This window comes from Oncorhynchus keta, chromosome 28, assembly GCF_023373465.1.
Source record: "Oncorhynchus keta strain PuntledgeMale-10-30-2019 chromosome 28, Oket_V2, whole genome shotgun sequence".
NCBI classification, from domain to species: Eukaryota; Metazoa; Chordata; class Actinopteri; order Salmoniformes; family Salmonidae; genus Oncorhynchus; species Oncorhynchus keta.
This window is the reverse complement of record NC_068448.1, coordinates 14,982,453-15,000,693: the sequence shown is the minus strand read 5'-3', so window position 1 is coordinate 15,000,693 and position 18,241 is coordinate 14,982,453. Positions and strand designations below refer to the sequence as shown.

General features: G+C 44.8%; 1 protein-coding gene across 2 annotated transcripts in view; it reads left to right on the top strand.

Annotated features, from left to right (window-relative positions):
- The window catches only part of LOC118360521 (low-density lipoprotein receptor-related protein 1-like), a 260,259-nt gene that overhangs the window by 182,055 nt on the left and 59,963 nt on the right, over positions 1-18,241 (top strand). For both annotated transcript variants that reach the window (XM_052484956.1, XM_052484955.1), the window contains exons 43-56: positions 2,245-2,434; positions 4,330-4,534; positions 6,422-6,614; positions 6,992-7,117; positions 8,615-8,743; positions 8,957-9,076; positions 9,719-9,832; positions 11,050-11,199; positions 11,466-11,588; positions 11,857-11,973; positions 12,160-12,288; positions 12,877-12,999; positions 14,671-14,811; positions 15,142-15,329. In XM_052484956.1, coding sequence (XP_052340916.1) covers positions 2,245-2,434; positions 4,330-4,534; positions 6,422-6,614; positions 6,992-7,117; positions 8,615-8,743; positions 8,957-9,076; positions 9,719-9,832; positions 11,050-11,199; positions 11,466-11,588; positions 11,857-11,973; positions 12,160-12,288; positions 12,877-12,999; positions 14,671-14,811; positions 15,142-15,329 — 2,048 coding nt within the window. The remainder of the gene's footprint in view (positions 1-2,244; positions 2,435-4,329; positions 4,535-6,421; positions 6,615-6,991; positions 7,118-8,614; positions 8,744-8,956; positions 9,077-9,718; positions 9,833-11,049; positions 11,200-11,465; positions 11,589-11,856; positions 11,974-12,159; positions 12,289-12,876; positions 13,000-14,670; positions 14,812-15,141; positions 15,330-18,241) is intronic.

Here is an 18,241-nt window from a genome sequence, read left to right as displayed (position 1 = left end):
TCTGTCAGATAGGTAATGTTGTCAGTACTGTAACAGCACGGCTCTGTCAGATAGGTAATGTTGTCAGTACTGTAGCAGCACGGCTCTGTCAGATGGGTAATGTTGTCAGTACTGTAGCAGCACGGCTCTGTCAGATAGGTAATGTTGTCAGTACTGTAGCAGCACGGCTCTGTCAGATAGGTAATGTTGTCAGTACTGTAGCAGCACGGCTCTGTCAGATGGGTAATGTTGTCAGTACTGTAGCAGCACTGCTCTGTCAGATAGGTAATGTTGTCAGTACTGTAGCAGCACGGCTCTGTCAGATGGGTAATGTTGTCAGTACTGTAGCAGCGCGGCTCTGTCAGATAGGTAATGTTGTCAGTACTGTAGCAGCACGGCTCTGTCAGATCGGTAATGTTGTCAGTACTCTAGCAGCACGGCTCTGTCAGATAGGTAATGTTGTCAGTACTGTAGCAGCACGGCTCTGTCAGATAGGTAATGTTGTCAGTACTGTAGCAGCACGGCTCTGTCAGATAGGTAATGTTGTCAGTACTGTAGCAGCACGGCTCTGTCAGATAGGTAATGTTGTCAGTACTGTAGCAGCACGGCTCTGTCAGATTCGTGATGTAATTACGTTGGTATACAGTTTGTAATATCAATAAGGCACCTCGAGGAATTGTGGTTGCATCGTGCCGAAGAACAGCCCTTAGCCGTGATATATTAGCTATATACCACACCCCCTTGTGCTTTATTGTTTAATTATTTGCTGGGTATTTCGAGCCCTGATGCTGATTGGCTGACAGCTGTGGTATATCACACCTTATACCACGGGTATGACAAAACATTTATTAGCATTAAGGCACCTCAGGGGTTTGTGTTATGTTGGATCACAACCCCTTGGGGCTTATGGCTTACAGTAAATACACACTTGTCTTTAGGGTTATATATTGTAATACACTCTAGTCTTTAGGCTTAGATATAGTAATACACACTAGTCTTTAGGGTTATTTATAGTAATACACACTTGTCTTTAGGGTTAGATATAGTAATACATACTATTCTTTAGGTACTGGTTGTCTTTAGGGTTAGATATAGTAATACATACTAGTCTTTAGGTACTGGTTGTCTTTAGGGTTAGATATAGTAATAAACACTAGTCTTTAGGTACTGGTTGTCTTTAGGGTTAGATATAGTAATACATACTAGTCTTTGGGTACTGGTTGTCTTTAGGGTTAGATATAGTAATACATACTAGTCTTTAGGTACTGGTTGTCTTTAGGGTTAGATATAGTAATAAACACTAGTCTTTAGGGTTAGATATAGTAATACATACTAGTCTTTAGGTACTGATTGTCTTTAGGGTTAGATATAGTAATATATACTAGTCTTTAGGTACTGGTTGTCTTTAGGGTTAGATATAGTAATAAACACTAGTCTTTAGGGTTAGATATAGTAATAAACACTAGTCTTTAGGTACCGGTTGTTTTTAGTTGCACTGGGGTTGATTTGCACCCCTACCCCCCCATCCACCTTAACACCAGGGAGAAAAATAAGTAATCATTGACTTTTGAACATGAGCAGTTACAGTTACAGACGTCCAGGATTTTATTATTGAGAAATTGTCATAAAAATGGTCAGTGGTGTGACAACAGCAGATGCTGGAAACTCTGAGAAAAGCTCATAAGGGATGAACCTTGAAAGAGCCTATTGGGAATTATGTAATGTGAACTCTCTTCTGACTTGTATGGACAGGGCCATATAACAAGGTTTCCTACTGCCATGTAAATGTCTGGACAGTTAACCATGCTTGCCACTTATTCCATCTTTTGAAGATAATTCATGATGAGAGATGAATCCTGGCCTTCGGGCACCTCATAGATAGGTTCACTCCCTTTGCCAGCTCTACACAGATACAGAAGGCGTTCCCTTTCCTTTTTTCTATTGTAGATGTTTGGACTTTGACCTCCTTAGCTCTTTTTGTCTGTTTGCTAGTGAACCACGAAGGTCTGTGACAGTAACATAACCTTGTTATGACCCTAACACTAAATATTGACTGTCCCACTCGCTCAATATGGCCTACACCTTTAATGGATGTCTATCTCTCTCTCTCTCTCTCTCTCTCTCTCTCTCTCTCTCTCTCTCTCTCTCTCTCTCTCTCTCTCTCTCTCTCTCTCTCTCTCTTCTCTCTCTCTCTCTCTGTCTCTCTCTCTCTGTCTCTCTCTCTCTCTGTCTCTCTCTTTCTCTCTCTCTCTCTCTCTACCCCAGATGTTGGCTCAGTGGAGGGCTTGGCGTACCACCGTGGCTGGGACACTCTCTATTGGACCAGTTACACCACCTCCACCATCACCCGACACACGGTCGACCAGGGCCGACCGCAGGCCTACGACCGCAACACCGTGGTCACCATGTCTGGAGACGACCACCCCAGGGCCTTTGTGCTGGACGAGTGTCAGGGGTGAGTGGCAGTGATGTTCTTTGTATAAAAAAATACTGTATAAATAAATTGTAGAATTGAAGTGGTGTGAATTACTTTTAAAAGCCCCTGAAATGTTGGTCTAGATTCAATATTCTTGTTGAAGGCCAAAGGCCGGCAGATGGCGATATTGATCTGGTATTGTTGGTTCCATCTTACCATCCAAACATATTGTATGCAACTTGCAATACGCTGGTATCCCCTGTGGAACATGCTAGTGGCTAATGCTACTTTCTAATGTTGTGCCCTGCGTCCAGCCAGGTGTAAACAACTAACTGCTGCAACCTGATTTGCTACAATCGATACGCAACATCCGGGCCTAGTATTCCTAGGCATTAGTCACTTTAGCATGGTGGTGGAAAATGTTTTCCTAAAGAAAGTATGTTTTTTCCAGCCTTCTCACCATTAAATCTAGTTAAAGAGGAAATTGATGCCTTTGCAGCCTGAATGGAGAAAGTTCTCGGTACGAACCGGTCCATACGAGTGTATTGCCTTCCGTGGCCTCCAATTGCTCTTAAATACAAGTAAAACTAAATGCATGCTCTTCAACCGATCGCTACCTGCACCTACCCGCCTGTCCAACATCACTACTCTGGACGGCTCTGACTTAGAATACGTGGACAACTACAAATACTTAGGTGTCTGGTTAGACTGTAAACTCTCCTTCCAGACCCATATCAAACATCTCCAATCCAAAGTTAAATCTAGAATTGGCTTCCTATTTCGCAACAAAGCATCCTTCACTCATGCTGCCAAACATACCCTCGTAAAACTGACCATCCTACCAATCCTCGACTTTGGCGATGTCATTTACAAAATAGCCTCCAATACCCTACTCAACAAATTGGATGCAGTCTATCACAGTGCAATCCGTTTTGTCACCAAAGCCCCATATACTACCCACCATTGCGACCTGTACGCTCTCGTTGGCTGGCCCTCGCTTCATACTCGTCGCCAAACCCACTGGCTCCATGTCATCTACAAGACCCTGCTAGGTAAAGTCCCCCCTTATCTCAGCTCGCTGGTCACCATAGCATCTCCCACCTGTAGCACACGCTCCAGCAGGTATATCTCTCTAGTCACCCCCAAAACTAATTATTTATTTGGCCGCCTCTCCTTCCAGTTCTCTGCTGCCAATGGCTGGAACGAACTACAAAAATCTCTGAAACTGGAAACACTTATCTCCCTCACTAGCTTTAAGCACCAAGAGCATCTTACAGATTACTGCACCTGTACATAGCCCACCTATAATTTAGCCCAAACAACTACCTCTTTCCCAACTGTATTTAATTAATTTAATTATTTTGCTCCTTTGCACGCCATTATTTTTATTTCTACTTTGCACATTCTTCCATTGCAAAACTACCATTCCAGTGTTTTACTTGCTATATTGTATTTACTTTGCCACCATGGCCTTTTTTGCCTTTACCTCCCTTCTCACCTCATTTGCTCACATTGTATATAGACTTGTTTATACTGTATTATTGACTGTATGTTTGTTTTACTCCATGTGTAACTCTGTGTCGTTGTATGTGTCGAACTGCTTTGCTTTATCTTGGCCAGGTCGCAATTGTAAATGAGAACTTGTTCTCAACCTGGTTAAATAAAGGTGAAATAAAATAAATAAATAAATTGCCAGCTGCCCACAATGCGTTTGGATGGTAAGATGGAAACGACTCAATGCCGGCCTTTGAACTATGCTCTTTGATGACTACAAGATTTGATTCGATGGATAAAATGTCAACCGCAGCTGTTCGGTCACTTTATTAGTCCGTTAGCGGAGTAATTTATTCACTGACTCCATTACTGTCTGTTTATTATGTATAAAATCTACATGTAACTGTCCCTCTATTTCCTGTTGTGTCCTTCTCTACTAGTCTGATGTTCTGGACCAACTGGAATGAGCAGTCTCCCAGTATCATGCGTGCCAGTCTGTCTGGTGCCAACGTGCTGGTGATCATCGGTAATGACATCCGCACCCCCAACGGCCTGGCCATAGATCACCGCGCAGAGAAACTCTACTTCTCTGATGCCACACTGGACAAGATTGAGCGCTGCGAATACGACGGCAGCAACCGCTACGTGAGTCACTTCCCTTACCTGTGTCAACTCTGTTACCTGTGTCAACTCTGTTACCTGTGTCAACTCTGTTACCTGTGTCAACTCTGTTACCTGTGTCAACTCTGTTACCTGTGTCAACCCTGTTACCTGTGTCAACACTGTTACCTGTGTCAACTCTGTTACCTGTGTCAACTCTGTTACCTGTGTCAACTCTGTTACCTGTGTCAACTCTGTTACCTGTGTCAACCCTGTTACCTGTGTCAACACTGTTACCTGTGTCAACTCTGTTACCTGTGTCAACTCTGTTACCTGTGTCAACTCTGTTACCTGTGTCAACCCTGTTACCTGTGTCAACTCTGTTACCTGTGTCAACTCTGTTACCTGTGTCAACTCTGTTACCTGTGTCAACCCTGTTAACTGTGCCAACCCTGTTACCTGTGTCAACACTGTTACCTGTGTCAACTCTGTTACCTGTGTCAACTCTGTTACCTGTGTCAACTCTGTTACCTGTGTCAACTCTGTTACCTGTGTCAACCCTGTTACCTGTGTCAACTCTGTTACCTGTGTCAACTCTGTTACCTGTGTCAACTCTGTTACCTGTGTCAACTCTGTTACCTGTGTCAACTCTGTTACCTGTGTCAACTCTGTTAACTGTGCCAACCCTGTTACCTGTGTCAACACTGTTACCTGTGTCAACTCTGTTACCTGTGTCAACTCTGTTACCTGTGTCAACTCTGTTACCTGTGTCAACCCTGTTATCTGTGTCAACTCTGTTACCTGTGTCAACTCTGTTACCTGTGTCAACTCTGTTAACTGTGCCAACCCTGTTACCTGTGTCAACACTGTTACCTGTGTCAACTCTGTTACCTGTGTCAACTCTGTTACCTGTGTCAACTCTGTTACCTGTGTCAACCCTGTTACCTGTGCCAACCCTGTTACCTGTGCCAACCCTGTTGCCTGTGCCAACACTGTTACCTGTGTCAACCCTGTTACCTGTGCCAACTCTGTTACCTGTGCCAACCCTGTTACCTGTGTCAACACTGTTACCTGTGTCAACACTGTTACCTGTGCCAACCCTGTTACATGTGTCAACACTGTTACCTGTGTCAACACTGTTACCTGTGCCAACCCTGTTACCTGTGTCAACCCTGTTACCTGTGTCAACTCTGTTACCTGTGTCAACGCTGTTACCTGTGACAACGCTGTTACCTGTGTCAACCCTGTTACCTGTGTCAACCCTGTTACCTGTGCCAACTCTGTTACCTGTGTCAACCCTGTTACCTGTGTCAACCCTGTTACCTGTGTCAACCCTGTTACCTGTGTCAACCCTGTTACCTGTGCCAACTCTGTTACCTGTGTCAACCCTGTTACCTGTGTCAACCCTGTTACCTGTGTCAACCCTGTTACCTGTGTCAACTCTGTTAACTGTGCCAACCCTGTTACCTGTGTCAACTCTGTTACCTGTGTCAACCCTGTTACCTGTGTCAACCCTGTTACCTGTGTCAACGCTGTTACCTGTGTCAACTCTGTTACCTGTGTCAACCCTGTTACCTGTGTCAACCCTGTTACCTGTGTCAACTCTGTTAACTGTGCCAACCCTGTTACCTGTGTCAACTCTGTTACCTGTGTCAACCCTGTTACCTGTGTCAACTCTGTTACCTGTGTCAACGCTGTTACCTGTGTCAACTCTGTTACCTGTGTCAACTCCTTGCGACAGAGTCACTGTAGACTCCTAGGATCAGCAGATGTATGATTTGTTTTTAGTCATTATCGGAAAAAATATCTCTTATTTTTGATTGTGAGAGTATTGTGCCTTCGGTCTAAATTAAGCACTTCTAATCCTGGTGTTTATAAACCAACCACTTTCGTGTGGCCAACTCTTTACTAACCATGTGACTGCCCCCATAGGTGGTGGTGAAGAATGAGCCAGTGCATCCGTTTGGCCTGGCGGTGTATGGGGACTACATCTTCTGGACCGATTGGGTCCGCAGGGCCGTGCTCAGAGCTGACAAGTTTGTGGGCAGAGACATGAGGTTACTGAGAAATGACATCCCCCAGCAGCCAATGGGAATAATCGCTGTGGCCAACGACACCAACAGCTGTGAGTGGTGGAACTCATAGGTCAAAAGTGGGCGGGGCATTTATGCTGAGGAACTAGCAGAAAGAAAGATGGTTTCAAATTGTTCTACTTAATCATGTGCAAATAGATTTTGATCAATTGATTGGTATTGGTATTTCATTAGGATCCCCCTTAGCTGTTTACAAAAGCAACAGATACTTGTCCTTGTGCCCACACAAAACATAAAACATGGCATAATACGGAACATGAATTAACCAGATTTACATTTTATTTGTCACATGCTTTGTAAACAACAGGTGTAAACTAACAGTGAAATGCTTTCTTACGGGCCAACAATGCAAACACAAAAGATGAAGCATAATAACACAAGGAATACGCTTACGATTGTTCCTCACCAGGTGAGTTCTCCCCCTGTCTGACCAACAACGGGGGTTGTCAGGACCTGTGTCTGCTCACCTCAGATGCGAGGGTCAACTGTAGTTGCCGTGGAGACCGCAGACTCCTGGAGGACAACAGCTGTTCAGGTGAGAAGGGGCGGGGCACAGATGGAGCAGCGTTGGTTGGATGCACTATACTTGGGCGAGGAGTAACATTGCAGTAGTCTTCCAAAGATGGAGCAGTAGAAACCAGGGCTACCTTGTCTGAGACCTGAACACTGGTGTTAATCCACTGAGTAAAATGCTAATTGTGATGACGATGATCTGATCAGTCCAAGGACATGTCAATACCTCCTCGTTTAATTAGGGATCGGCGTCTCGTCAACGGGACAGTTGTAAATCAAGTAGCGCCTTGTGTCAGATTTTAGAGAAACAACAAATGTCGGTCCATATAAGTGTCTTATATCATCTGAAAGCTTAAATTCTTGTTAATATAACTGCACTGTCCAATTTACAGTAGCTGTTACTGCGAAAAAATTCCATGCTATTGTTTGAGGAGAGCTAACAACAGAACACTTTTTTTCACCGCGATAGGCTTGATAAATTCACCTTGTGTACTTACATTCTGAAATCTTGATCTGATTTATCATCCGAAGGGTCCCAAAGATAACATGAAGTGTCCTTTTGTTAGATAAAATCCTATTTCATATCCTAAAAAGGTCCATATAGCATGCACGATTGATTTTGTATTTCCACTCGTTCAATTTGCAAAGAAAGGAATCTGTGAAAATCTTTTAAAAAATCTAACCCTAAACGTTGTTTCAACCAGTCAAATCCCATTTGTATGTATTCCTCAGAGATCCGAGAATGTAACCAGACTTCACTATATCATTAGGGGTGTAGTATGTTTGGTCAGAGACCGACGCCTTCATGGCACGACGATGGCGCGGGCGGTCTTCACTTGATCGACTCTAACTTTGTCAAATAAGCACCAATCGGGGTCAAACAAAGCTATCTAGATAACCCTGTATTTGTCGCAAAATGTACCTGCTAACATTGTGCGACAGCATGCCTTTTAGTTTTGGACAAAAATTATAAGAATATTCATAGATATGAAGTTATGAAAACTGGTTGTGTTGTAAATATTTCACTTATAATATGGCTACTAGTACTGGAAAAACTAAATCAAAGTCCAAGTTTACAGATTTGACGATATTCTTGCAGAAAAATGTAATATGAATGCTTTTCCCAAATGTACCTGGGTGACTTCACACTAAATGTCATGTAGTTCGCTCACACTTCAAGTTATCGGTCTGAACATTACACATACACTGCTGCCATCTTGTGGACACCATCGTAATTACAACCAGAGTGATGGCTAGAACTGGGACCTTTCTGTTGCATTTCAAAGATGGTGGTAGAAAAAAAGATTGTTTTGTTCTTTCTATTTTCTTCTACCAGATCTATTGTGTTATATTATTCTACATTCAATTCACATTTCCACAAACTTCAAAGTGTTTCCTTTCAAATGGTAATTTTAGGCGAAAATTGAAAATAAAAGGGGGCCCTATTAAAAGGGTCCCGTCTGGTTAGGCTACATGGTGCTGACTCTATCTCCATCTCTCCTTGGTCCTACTACTGTAGCTCTGAACGCATTGTGTGGTAGTGTGGATGACTTTGAGTGTGGCAACGGGGATTGCATCAACTACAGCCTGACCTGTGATGGCATGGCCCACTGCAAGGACAAGTCAGATGAGAAACAGTCCTACTGCGGTGAGTCTTTGTGCGTACGAGCATGTGTCTGCTTGCGCAATGCATGTCTGCAATCTGAGTACTCGGAATCTAGGCTTGAATTACATTGTCAGTTAGATCTTTGTACCACAAAGGGAAGAAAATTGGATGTCAGTTTAATTTCAGGAGATAGAATTTAGTCATAGTAAGACAACTGGAGAACAACTCTTCTAATGCTGGTCTTCCTCTCTGCAGCGAACCGTCTGTGTAAGAAAGGCTACAGGCGATGTATTAATGGACGCTGTATCGGCCACATGTTCTGGTGTGACGGAACTGATGACTGTGGAGATCACTCAGACGAGGTGCCCTGCAACAGTAAGTCCTGTATGTGTGTGTGTGACTGTGTGTGTGTCATAGTGTGACTGTATGCGTGTGTGTTGTGGTGTGACTATGTGTGTGTCATAGTGTGACTGTATGTGTGTCATAGTGTGACTGTATACGTTTGTGTTGTGTTGTGACTATGTGTGTGTCATAGTGTGACTATGTGTGTGTCATAGTGTGACTAAGTGTGTGTCATGGTGTGACTGTATGTGTGTCATAGTGTGACTGTATGCGTTAGTGTTGTGGTGTGACTATGTGTGTGTCATAGTGTGACTGTGTGTGTGTGTGACTGTGTGTGTGTCAAGGTGTGACTGTGTGTGTGTGTGTGTGTGTGTGTGTGTGTGTGTGTGTGTGTGTGTGTGTGTGTGTGTGTGTGTGTGTGTGTGTGTGTGTGTGTGTGTGTGTGTGTGTGTGTGTGTGTGTGTGTGTCATGGTGTGACTGTGTGTGTGTGTGTGTGTGTGTGTGTGTGTGTGTGTGTGTGTGTGTGTGTGTGTGTGTGTGTGTGTGTGTGTGTGTGTGTGTGCGTGTGCGTGTGCGTGTGTGTGTGTGTGTCATTGTGTGACTGTGTGTCATGGTGTGACTGTGTGTGTGTGTCCATATTACTATATCCATTGTGTTGTGTGTGTGTTCTCCAGTGACCCTCTGCAAAGCTGCAGAGTTCCGGTGTCGAGATGGAAGCTGCATCTCCAACTCCAGCCGCTGTGACCAGGTGGTCAACTGTGAGGACGCCAGTGATGAGATGAACTGCTGTAAGTCTACAGGCCGTCTTTACATGTTGGATATCTGTTGAATAAAAATCATTAAAGCTATTTCTCTGACCCATCCTGTATCACGAATGAAGAACTGCAGATCTGCTTGGATTCCTCTGACACTATTCCCTGTGCATTATGACATGGCCCAGACTGTAGTAGTGTACTATTTATTTGTATTTTGAATTACATTACCTTTATTTAACCAAGTAGGCCCTATATAGGGGATATGATACACTTTCATACACACTCCATGTTGAATGTACAGATAATACTCTAACCACTAACCACTAATGTCACCAGTGTTGGAAAAGTAAACTATTGTCATACTGAAGTAAAAGTAAAGATATCCTAATAGAAAATGACTTAAGTAAAAGTAAAGATATCCTAATAGAAAATGACTTAAGTAAAAGTAAAGATATCCTAATAGAAAATGACTTAAGTAAAAGTAAAGATATCCTAATAGAAAATGACTTAAGTAAAAGTAAAGATATCCTAATAGAAAATGACTTAAGTAGAAGTAAAGATATCCTAATAGAAAATGACTTAAGTAAAAGTAAACATATCCTAATAGAAAATGACTTAAGTAAAAGTAAAGATATCCTAATAGAAAATGACTTAAGTAAAAGTAAAGATATCCTAATAGAAAATGATTTAAGCAAAAGTAAAGATATCCTCATAGAAAATTACTTAAGTAAAGGTGAAAGTCACCCAGTAAAATATTACTTGAGTGAAAGTCTAAAAGTATTTGGTTTGAAATATACTTCAGTATAAAAAGTAAATGTAATTGCTAAAATATACTTAAGTATCAAAAGTAAAAGTATAAATCATTTCACATTCCTTATATTAAGAAAACCAGACACCACAATTTTATTTTTATTTACGGATAGCCAGGGGTGCACTCAGACATCATTTTACCAACAAAGCATTTATGTTTAGTGAGTCCGCCAGATCAGAGGCAGTAGGAATACCCAGGGATGTTCTCTTGATACGTGTGTGAATTGGACCATTTTCCTGTCCTGCGAAGCATTTAAAATGTAATAAGTACTTTTGGGTGTCAGGAAAAATGTGTGGAGTAAAAAGCAAAAGATGTCAACAATATAAATAGTAAAGTACAGATACCCCCAAAAAACTACTTACGTAGTACTTTAAAGTATTTTTACTGAAGTACTTTACACCACTGAATGCCACTGATTTATAATGTCCCTCCTCCCCAGTGCCAACTGACTGTTCTCGCTACTTCCGTCTGGGGGTGAAGGGGGCGACCTTCCAGAGGTGTGAGAGGACCACACTGTGCTATCTGCCTTCCTGGAAATGTGACGGTAACAACGACTGTGGAGACTTCTCAGACGAGAGGAACTGCCCAGGTAACAGACAGATCTTGCCTTTCTCCTTTTAGGGCCTTTTTTTCAGCATTTCATGGGTTCAAATAGTATGTGTTTACTTTCAAACACTTTGAGCATTTGCTTTAGCCTGCCTGAGAGTGCCAAAATGCACTTTTGGGACTATTCTATTAGTTACATTGTGCAGGCAACAAAGCATAGCTATTTGTACCACAGGTCTGACTCATGGCAGAACTTTATACGATATTCAAAACTGTTATTTTGTATTTATTATATACACTCTCTACCAGACAAGAAGAAGCTGAAGTGCCCAGTAAACTTCTTTGCGTGCCCCAGTGGTCGCTGTATCCCTATGAGCTGGACCTGTGACAAGGAGAACGACTGTGAGAACGGCGCTGACGAGACCCACTGTGGTCAGTCTACTTGCCCTATATAGATACCTTCTGTCCTTCCCCCATTCCCTTAGCTGATGTAATACACAACTTTGAACTGTACTGTAGTGACACAAAGATCAAAACAGTGTTTTCAATAGATAAACACAACAACCACGCGATCAAAGTTGAATAGTTCATTCAAATAAGTAATTTCAATATATTGTGGTAAATTTGGTGTATTGTATTGTATTCTGAAACAACTGTAACCCAGATTACGTTGAATAAAAATGTTCCTCTGTCTTTGCAGATAAGTTCTGTACGTCCACTGAGTTTGAGTGTGGGAACCATCGCTGTATCTCTAACCACTGGGTGTGTGACGGTGCCAACGACTGTGGGGACAAATCTGATGAGGACGACAGATGCAGTGAGTGACTCATCCCATATGATCTATGGCCCATATCAGACACAGTTGTCTACCTTGTCAATTAATAGATCAATATATTTTATTTGTTGACAAATTAAATTAAATCTGTTGATCATTTTCATTTAATTTAAGACAACTACTAGTCTAGAGTTATCTAACCTGTTCATATCGCCTACGTCACCATAGAAACTAAGACGTGCAGCCCGGAGGCGTTCCAGTGTCCCGGCACTCATGTGTGTGTCCCTCAGCGCTGGAAGTGTGACGGGGACAAGGACTGTCTGGACGGGGCTGACGAGAGCATCAAGGCTGGCTGCTGTGAGTGGGAGTCTTCTACAGTTCTGTTCATGCACTTTGGTTTGGTGAGATAGCAACAGCATTTGTCTTCTGTGAGTAGCGTGAGGACAACCGCAACACATTCACAAATGTCCTAATAATCACCACAGTTGATCTGAAGTGGATTTAGTAACTGTGTCTATATGACTGGTACCCATCAAGGCTTCAGTGAGTAGGAGAAGGACACGTGAAGCACTTCCACTAAATCTCTCATAAGACTCATTTGAGTCACACGGCTCTATTGGGTTTGGATAATGCAACCAATTATAAACTACAACATTTCGCTGGGGTATTAATAGATGAATGGGAAGACATGAGACTTCCATTGTCTTTTTATGATTCATCTTAATGATTTGATTAGCAGAGGATCTGCAGACTATTGTTAGACTGCTAAGGGTATGTATCATTCATTCTTGCAATAGCCTCTGTTTGCTAATCCTTTCTCTGTCTATTTATCTCTTCTTTTTCTGTCTGTCTGTGTCTCTGTCTGTGTCTCTGTCTGTGTCTCTGTCTGTGTCTCTGTCTGTGTCTATGTCTCTGTCTATGTCTCTGTGTCTCTCTCTCTGTCAGTGTACAACAACACCTGTGATGAGAATGAGTTCATGTGTCAGAACAGACATTGTATCCCCAAGCACTTTGTGTGTGACCATGACATGGACTGCTCTGACGGATCAGACGAGTCCCCAGAGTGTGGTGAGTGTTTGTGATGCAGCATGGCAACAGAGGAGAAGAGAAAGGGCTATGGAGAGATGGACAGAGATAACGGGGTTAAATGAGAGATGGACAGAGATAACGGGGTTAAATGAGAGATGGGCAGAGAGAATGGGGTTAAATGAGAGATGGACAGAGAGAAAGGGCTATGGAGAGATGGACAGAGAGAATGGGGTTAAATGAGAGATGGACAGAGAGAAAGGGCTATGGAGAGATGGACAGAGAGAATGGGGTTAAATGAGAGATGGGCAGAGAGAACAGGGTTAAATGAGAGATGGACAGAGATAACGGGGTTAAATGAGAGATGGACAGAGAGAATGGGGTTAAATGAGAGATGGACAGAGAGAACAGGGTTAAATGAGAGATGGACAGAGAGAACAGGGTTAAATGAGAGATGGACAGAGAGAATGGGGTTAAATGAGAGATGGACAGAGAGAACAGGGTTAAATGAGAGATGGACAGAGAGAATGGGGTTAAATGAGAGATGGACAGAGAGAACGGGGTTAAATGAGAGATGGACAGAGAGAATGGGGTTAAATGAGAGATGGACAGAGAGAACGGGGTTAAATGAGAGATGGGCAGAGAGAACGGGGTTAAATGAGAGATGGGCAGAGAGAACAGGGTTAAATGAGAGATGGACAGAGAGAATGGGGTTAAATGAGAGATGGGCAGAGAGAACGGGGTTAAATGAGAGATGGGCAGAGAGAACAGGGTTAAATGAGAGATGGGCAGAGAGAACAGGGTTAAATGAGAGATGGGCAGAGAGAACAGGGTTAAATGAGAGATGGGCAGAGAGAACAGGGTTAAATGAGAGATGGGCAGAGAGAACGGGGTTAAATGAGAGATGGGCAGAGAGAACGGGGTTAAATGAGAGATGGGCAGAGAGAACGGGGTTAAATGAGAGATGGGCAGAGAGAACAGGGTTAAATGAGAGATGGGCAGAGAGAACAGGGTTAAATGAGAGATGGGCAGAGAGAACGGGGTTAAATGAGAGATGGGCAGAGAGAACAGGGTTAAATGGGAGATGGGCAGAGAGAACGGGGTTAAATGAGAGATGGGCAGAGAGAACAGGGTTAAATGGGAGATGGGCAGAGAGAACAGGGTTAAATGAGAGATGGGCAGAGAGAACGGGGTTAAATGAGAGATGGACAGAGAGAACAGGGTTAAATGAGAGATGGGCAGAGAGAACAGGGTTAAATGAGAGATGGGCAGAGAGAACGGGGTTAAATGAGAGATGGACAGAGAGAACAGGGTTAAATGAGAGATGGACAGAGAGAACAGGGTTAAATGAGAGATGGACAGAGAGAATGGGGTTAAATGAGAGATGGGCAGAGAGAATGGGGTTAAATGAGAGATGGGCAGAGAGAACGGGGTTAAATGAGAGATGGGCAGAGAGAATGGGGTTAAATGAGAGATGGGCAGAGAGAATGGGGTTAAATGAGATGGACAGAGAGAATGGGGTTAAATGAGAGATGGGCAGAGAGAACGGGGTTAAATGAGAGATGGACAGAGAGAACAGGGTTAAATGCCTCAGTACTGTCTCTTCGCATCTCTCATCCTGCACTCTCCAAAAAATATGTTCCCCTTGTTACAAATGTATTTAAACTAATGTGCCCTCGAAAATACACTTGTGATTGTGGTATTGTTCTGTAGAGTACCCAACGTGTGGGCCAGGGGAGTTCCGCTGTACCAACGGCCGCTGCCTCAACCAGAAGGTCTGGGAGTGTGACGGAGAGTTTGACTGTCAGGACCGCTCAGACGAGGTCCCCAAGAACCCCCACTGCACAGACTCAGGTCAGACACACAGACAGACAGATACACACACAGACAGACAGACAGACACACTGTGGTCTACATCTGTACTGTAGACATACACAGTACAGAATATCACAGCTTTTGTGTGTAATATTGTTGATGCATTGTTAACAAATGTAATTGCCTATGGCTTCTGCTAAAAATACCATAGCATCCTTCTTGGCAGGTTTAGTTTTAGTAACGAATGAAAATAAGTTTGACTCAGACACATTCATGTTCTCTCTGGCCATTGCAGTAGAGCAACCTTACTCGTTTGAGCTATCAGCTATTCAGTCTGCAGAACCTAAATGGATCTTCTTCCATCAACAGAGAGGAAGTGTAATGACTCTGCCTACATGTGTCGCAACGGGAAGTGTCTTAACGAGACGTTGCTGTGTGACCGTAATGACGACTGTGGCGACGGCTCTGACGAACTCAACTGCTTCATCAACGAGTGTCTCAACAGCAAGCAGAGTGGCTGCTCTCAGCTCTGTGAGGACCTCAAGATAGGTTTCAAGGTAAGGGGCGTGTGTGTGCGTCTGCATGTAGCTTGTGTGTGTGCGTCTGCATGTAGCTTGTGTGTGTGCGTCTGCAATATTTCTACCAGTGTAATACAACCTGGAGATTCTGCAACATAATCGAATCCCTCCAGCTCAGTCTCATCTCCCTCCTGTAGCTCAGTCTCATCACCCTCCTGTAGCTCAGTCTCATCACCCTCCTGTAGCTCAGTCTCATCTCCCTCCTGTAGCTCAGTCTCATCACCCTCCTGTAGCTCAGTCTCATCACCCTCCTGTAGCTCAGTCTCATCACCCTCCTGTAGATCAGTCTCATCACCCTCCTGTAGCTCAGTCTCATCACCCTCCTGTAGCTCAGTCTCATCACCCTCCTGGAGCTCAGTCTCATCACCCTCCTGTAGCTCAGTCTCATCACCCTCCTGTAGCTCAGTCTCATCACCCTCCTGTAGCTCAGTCTCATCACCCTCCTGTAGCTCAGTCTCATCACCCTCCTGTAGCTCAGTCTCATCACCCTCCTGTAGCTCAGTCTCATCACCCTCCTGTAGCTCAGTCTCATCACCCTCCTGTAGCTCAGTCTCATCACCCTCCTGTAGCTCAGTCTCATCACCCTCCTGTAGCTCAGTCTCATCACCCTCCTGTAGCTCAGTCTCATCACCCACCTGTAGCTCAGTCTCATCACCCTCCTGTAGCTCAGTCTCATCACCCTCCTGTAGCTCAGTCTCATCACCCTCCTGTAGCTCAGTCTCATCACCCTCCTGTAGCTCAGTCTCATCAGTCTCATCACCCTCCTGTAGCTCAGTCTCATCACCCTCCTGTAGCTCAGTCTCGTCACCCTCCTGTAGCTCAGTCTCATCACCCTCCTGTAGCTCAGTCTCATCGCCCTCCTGTAGCTCAGTCTCATCACCCTCCTGTAGCTCAGTCTCATCACCCTCCTGTAGATCAGTCTCATCACCCTCCTGTAGCTCAGTCTCATCACCCTCCTGGAGCTCAGTCTCAACACCCTCCTGTAGCTCAGTCTCATCACCCTCCTGTAGATCAGTCTCATCACCCTCCTGTAGCTCAGTCTCATCACCCTCCTGTAGCTCAGTCTCATCACCCTCCTGTAGCTCAGTCTCATCACCCTCCTGTAGCTCAGTCTCATCACCCTCCTGTAGATCAGTCTCATCACCCTCCTGTAGCTCAGTCTCATCACCCTCCTGGAGCTCAGTCTCAACACCCTCCTGTAGCTCAGTCTCATCACCCTCCTGTAGATCAGTCTCATCACCCTCCTGTAGCTCAGTCTCATCACCCTCCTGTAGCTCAGTCTCATCACCCTCCTGTAGCTCAGTCTCATCACCCTCCTGTAGATCAGTCTCATCACCCTCCTGTAGCTCAGTCTCATCACCCTCCTGTAGCTCAGTCTCATCACCCTCCTGGAGCTCAGTCTCATCACCCTCTTGTAGCTCAGTCTCATCACCCTCCTGTAGCTCAGTCTCATCACCCTCCTGTAGCTGTCTCATCATCCTCCTGTAGCTCAGTCTCATCACCCTCCTGTAGCTCAGTCTCATCACCCTCCTGTAGCTCAGTCTCATCACCCTACTGTAGCTGTCTCATCATCCTCCTATAGCTCAGTCTCATCACCCTCCTGTAGCTCAGTCTCATCACCCTCCTGTAGCACAGTCTCATCACCCTCCTGTAGCTCAGTCTCATCACCCTCCTGTGGCTCAGTCTCATCACCCTCCTGTAGCTCAGTCTCATCACCCTCCTGTAGATCAGTCTCATCACCCTCCTGTAGGACAGTCTCATCACCCTCCTGTAGCTCAGTCTCATCACCCTCCTGTAGATCAGTCTCATCACCCTCCTGTAGCTCAGTCTCATCACCCTCCTGTAGCTCAGTCTCATCACCATCCTGTAGATCAGTCTCATCACCCTCCTGTAGCTCAGTCTCATCCCCCTTTGTAGCTCAGTCTCATCACCCTCCTGTAGTTAAGTCTCATCACCCCCCTGTAGATCAGTCTCATCACCCTCCTGTAGCTCAGTCTCATCACCCTCCTGTAGCTCAGTCTCATCACCCTCCTGGAGCTCAGTCTCATCACCCTCCTGTAGCTCAGTCTCATCACCCTCCTGTAGCTCAGTCTCATCACCCTCCTGTAGCTCAGTCTCATCACCCTCCTGTAGATCAGTCTCATCACCCTCCTGTAGCTCAGTCTCATCACCCTCCTGTAGCTCAGTCTCATCACCCTCCTGGAGCTCAGTCTCATCACCCTCCTGTAGCTCAGTCTCATCACCCTCCTGTAGCTCAGTCTCATCACCCTCCTGTAGCTCAGTCTCATCACCCTCCTGTAGCTCAGTCTCATCACCCTCCTGTAGCTCAGTCTCATCACCCTCCTGTAGCTCAGTCTCATCTCCCTCCTGTAGCTCAGTCTCATCACCCTCCTGTAGCTCAGTCTCATCACCCTCCTGTAGCTCAGTCTCATCACCCTCCTGTAGATCAGTCTCATCACCCTCCTGTAGATCAGTCTCATCACCCTCCTGTAGGACAGTCTCATCACCCTCCTGTAGCTCAGTCTCATCACCCTCCTGTAGATCAGTCTCATCACCCTCCTGTAGCTCAGTCTCATCACCCTCCTGTAGCTCAGTCTCATCACCATCCTGTAGATCAGTCTCATCACCCTCCTGTAGCTCAGTCTCATCCCCCTTTGTAGCTCAGTCTCATCACCCTCCTGTAGTTAAGTCTCATCACCCCCCTGTAGATCAGTCTCATCACCCTCCTGTAGCTCAGTCTCATCACCCTCCTGTAGCTCAGTCTCATCACCCTCCTGGAGCTCAGTCTCATCACCCTCCTGGAGCTCAGTCTCATCACCCTCCTGTAGCTCAGTCTCATCACCCTCCTGTAGCTCAGTCTCATCACCCTCCTGTAGCTCAGTCTCATCACC